At 44.3% G+C, this 4,767-nt stretch overlaps 1 protein-coding gene across 5 annotated transcripts in view; it reads right to left on the bottom strand.

Moving 5' to 3' along the window:
• The window catches only part of GPR116 (G protein-coupled receptor 116), a 113,511-nt gene that overhangs the window by 18,805 nt on the left and 89,939 nt on the right, over nt 1–4,767 (bottom strand). For 3 of the 5 annotated variants that reach the window (XM_010863055.1, XM_010863054.1, XM_010863056.1), the window contains exons 11-13: nt 3,753–3,923; nt 2,501–2,620; nt 2,140–2,349 (exon numbers count right to left, since the gene is read on the bottom strand). In XM_010863055.1, coding sequence (XP_010861357.1) covers nt 2,140–2,349; nt 2,501–2,620; nt 3,753–3,923 — 501 coding nt within the window. The remainder of the gene's footprint in view (nt 1–2,139; nt 2,350–2,500; nt 2,621–3,752; nt 3,924–4,767) is intronic. The other 2 variants (XM_010863057.1, XM_010863058.1) reach the window with 1 other exon arrangement.

Here is a 4,767-nt window from a genome sequence, read left to right as displayed (position 1 = left end):
CCAATTCCCATTGGGAGGGAGGGAAAGAAACTTTACACTGAATAGAAAAGTGTAGTCAATTTTGATGAGAACAGATGCTTTTTAGAACCTGAGTGGGACTGTTTAATAGTTCAATATTGTCTGACAGTCGGAAAGGGCTATTGGGCAGAGCAAGTATGAGCTTGGCATAGGAGAAATGGGAATATTTCCCATTTCTGATGGTATCCATCAAGTCCAACCAGACGAGAAGCAGTTATTTCTACAGTGTTGCCTAAGCCTTCCTTACAGGAAAAAATCAAGACAACCTGGAACTCACAGGATCTGGACTGATTAAGCCTATCATTCATGAAAAGCTTTAGAACAAAGTAGTTAATAATTGGCTTCTGGGGACTTGCCTAGTGGTCCAGTGTTTAAGACGCCACGCTTAGTTCAATCCCTGGTCCGGGAACTAAGATCCCACAAGTGCAGCCTCCCCACCCCCCCAAAAAACAGAACTCTTGGCCTCGAGCCAGTCACCTGTTCCCTTCGGCTCTGCCATTCAGCAGATGCATGCATAATCTCAGGAAGTTTCTTACCCTCTCTGGGCCCCAGTGTCCTCATCTGTGGAATGGAGATGATAATGACACTCTCCTCTAGGTTTATTGTTTTAAATTAATTCATGTACTTAAATACTTAGCACAATGTCTATCACACAACAGAAGCTCAAGAAATGTCAATTATTATTGAAGGGATCCTATCAAATTTCTTTTTCTTCCAAAAATTTGCATTTTCTCTCAACTTAAACAGTATCTAGGGATAAGTATTGGAGAAGGTGATGGCACCCCACTCCAGTACTCTTGCCAGGAAAATCCCATGGACCAAGGAGCCCGGTAGGCTGCAGTCCATGGGGTCGCTCAGAGTCAGACACGACTGAACGACTTCACTTTCACTTTTCACCTTCCTGCATTGGAGAAGGAAATGGAAACCCACTCCAGTGTTCTTGCCTGGAGAATCCCAGGGACAGGGGAGCCTGGTGGGCTGCCATCTATGGGGTCGCACAGAGTCGGACACGACTGAAGAGACTTAGCAGCAGGGATAAGTAGAAAACAAAAACGTTTTTCTTTCCTCTTTTGGAACCAGGCATATAAAACCTTTAGGAAGAATTTTTATACCTCAGTTGGGTGAAACAAGAGTGTGGTAAAAATACTTGAAAAAAAAATCCTCTTAGGAGTTTGGAATTATATGCATACCACTAATGCATAAAATAGATGAATTACAAGAACCTGGTGTATAGCACAGGGAACTATGTGCAATATCTTATAATAACATATAATGGGAAAGAATTAAAAAAAAAAACATATATATGTATATATATATATAACTGAATCATTTCATATAAAAAACTGAATCACATATATAAGTGATTATATGTGATTACATGGGGATTATATATATCACATATACATGATATCTTCATATATGTGTGTGTGTGTGTATATATATATATATATATAAATATACACGGAGAAGGCAATGGCACCCAACTCCAGTTGCTTGCAAAATCCCATGGATGGAGGAACCTGGTGGGCTGCAGTCCATGGGGTCGCTGAGGGTTGGACACGACTGAGCGACTTCACTTTCACTTTTCCCTTTCATGCATTGGAGAAGGAAATGGTAACCCACTCCAGTGTTCTTGCCTGGAGAATCCCAGGGACAGGGGAGCCTGGTGGGCTGCTGTCTATGGGGTCACACAGAGTCGGACACGACTGAAGTGACTTAGCAGCAGCAGCATATAAATATACAAAACTGAATCACTTTGCCATACACTTGAAACTAAACACAACATCGTAAATTAACTATAGTTAAATTAAAACAAAAAATCTTCTCAACGGCAAAGCACAGGCTCTAGAATCAGAGACCAGTTTTAATTCTTCCTCTACAACTTAAGTTGTGGAAACTTAGGCACATTTATTATCCTCGCTGAACCTCATTTTCTGCATCTGTAAAATGGTAATAGTGACATCTTCCCCCAAAGGGCCGTTGCATTGAGTGATGACGTATGACGTGCAGAGTGGCTGGCACAGGCATGGCTCGGGCCAGGCCCTCCATGGATGGCAATGATTCCAGTGTATTTCTAGGGGTCCCAGAACCAGGGTGCAGGGTATCTGGGCTTTCACTCACCATTCCACTCCCTGGTTGAGGTCTTGACTGTCAGCACCGACTCTGCTCTGTCAGGATACCTCCTCGTGGTATAAAACCTTTTGTATATTTTAGTTCCAGCAGAAGTGTTCCAGTACATCTCATCATAGTTACTCATATCGCTGATGCACTTTATAAAAAAGCTTTGTCCCTCAGAAACAGAAATTAGGTCCGGGGTTATGTTTAGCTTGGCTAAAAGAATGCAAATAAAACAGACAAAAGAAAACCAACAACAAGTATAATGTTTAGTCTTTCTGGTGACGTCCACATAGAGTGAAATTTCACATGGAGACAGAAAGCATGAGCGGTCCTGACTCTACTGGGGTCAACGCGGCATTGGTACCTTGCTGCTCCTGGGCTTTACTTGTTTCTAGGCTGTTCTTGGTGGTGCTCTGAACTGTACTCATTTCCATCACAAGCCTTTGGGATTCGCGCACTTCCCCTTTGTGGCTGGAATTATCTCCTAATGATCAGCAGGGCAAAAGGTTGCAAACTTAAGAGTGTTGACTTAACTCAGTTCCCCTCCAACCTCTTCCAGGTACCTCAAGGGAAACTCAATGGCTCAGTTCCTATGACCGTATCATTTTCTACTCTTTCGAAATAACTTAAAATGCCATGGTGTATTTTAATTTCTCTCTTTTGTATCTCTTCTCCATGAAAATGTGAGCTCCTTAAGAGCAGGACCCTCTCATGCGTGTCCTTGTTCACATCGCCACCAGCATCAGCACTGGGTCCACTACCCAGTCGGTGCTTACCAAGCAGATGAGTGGTTTCTGGAACGACTTGTGAAGCAGAGGGATCACAGCAGTTACACTGCCCAAATAATTATATCTGGACTGAGAAGTAGAGACACCCAAATTGTTCAGAAGTGGGGACTGATGATTTATCTAAATTGTTTTTGTATCATGGGCACAAAAACATGTTTGCCTGCCCAATTTTTGCAGAGAATGCAGCAGAAAGTTTTAAATGTCTGATATAGGGGTGAAGTTAGAATGCTTTAAGATATAAGCAGTAGAAACGATACTTTTAAGAGTCCTAGAATTAATTGAAAACAAACAAACACTTGTTACAACTGTAAGATAACCAGGAAATACCAGACTCCTAAAGCTTTCTGCTGCATTCTCTCTGAAAAAGATAAAATGGGAGAGAAAAGGGGGGAATGAAGGATGGTGGGGAGTGAGCCAAGCTATTGCAATTCAAGAGAGGGAGAATGGGATTATGGGAGAAAAAGTAGGAGATAAGGGGCATTATCCTTGTGAAGTGAAAGTCGCTCCATTGTGTCTGACTCTTAGACCATGGGATTCCTTCCTTATTCAGTGACTAATCTGAGTGTGAAACCTACTTCAGCTTTTTGCCTTCTCAGTACAACGTAGGCGGTTCCTTCCCTGCAACCACTTTTTCCTACTCTTACCCTTCCTTGTAAGGAATTCCTGTGAATTTAAATGGCAGAGATGCAAATCCCACTGTGTGATTTACCCCAACCACCATCTCACAACCAGGGAAGGCCCGGCTTCACTGCTCATGGATGTTCCCAGTTCACTGGCAGCCCCTGGTTTGAAGGGCAAGCCCAAAAATGCTAGTGAAAGAGTCCTTACCCACAGACATGAATGTCACTTCTATGTCCTTTCTGCCTCTGGCTCCGTGGGCACTGATGAACTCACACGTGTAGACCACTGTCGTTCCAGACGACCCGCTCGGACACTGAGTCCCATTGGCCACGAGGGTGTATGTGCTGCAGCCATTGTCCGTGTCTATTTCAGCGTTTCCTGCAACAACATAAGAGGTTCTCTTGCTGTCACGGTTATCTGACTCTCTGGTTTGGTAGCAAAGAAGCCAAATCGTGGGCTTCCCTGGTGGCTCAGTGGTAAAGAATCTGCCTGCCAATACAGGAGACATGGGTTTGATCCCTGATCTTGGAAGATCCCACATGCTGCAAAGCAACCAAGCCCGTGCACCACAACTATTGAGCCTGTGCTCTAGAGTCTGGGAGTCACAACTAGTGAGCCCATATGCCACAAGTAAGGAGGCCCAAGGGTCCTAGAGCTTACGCTCTGCATCAAGAGAAACCACTGCAATGAGAAGCTTTTGCACCACAACTACAGAATAATTGCCACTTGCCACAACTGGAGAAAAGCCCAAGCAGCAATGAAGACCACACACAGCCAAAAATAAATGAATGAAGTTATTTACAAAAACAAGAAGCCAAATCAGCTAACATGACTCCTTATTTACATCCAGTTTTCTCTTTGAATGGAGAGGCTGCTGCTGCTACTGCTGCTAAGTCGCTTCAGTCGTGTCCGACTCTGTGCGACCCCATAGACGGCAGCCCACCAGGCTCCCCAGTCCCTGGGATTCTCCAGGCAAGAACACTGGAGTGGGTTGCCATTTCCTTCTCCAGTGCATGAAAGTGAAAAGTGAAAGTGAAGTTGCTGAGTTGTGTCTGACTCTTAGCAACCCCATGGACTGGTGGGCTCCCATCCAGTTTTCTCTTTGAATGGAGAGGCTGCTGCTGCTATTGCTGCTAAGTTGCTTCAGTCGTGTCCGACTCTGTGCGACCCCATAGACGGCAGCCCACCAGGCTCCTCCATCCATGGGATTTTCCAGGCAAGA

Source organism: Bison bison, unplaced genomic scaffold (assembly GCF_000754665.1).
Source record: "Bison bison bison isolate TAMUID 2011002044 unplaced genomic scaffold, Bison_UMD1.0 scf7180017864487, whole genome shotgun sequence".
Lineage (NCBI taxonomy): Eukaryota > Metazoa > Chordata > Mammalia > Artiodactyla > Bovidae > Bison > Bison bison.
Note: the sequence above shows the minus strand (reverse complement) of the source record. Positions and strands in the feature narration are given on the sequence as shown.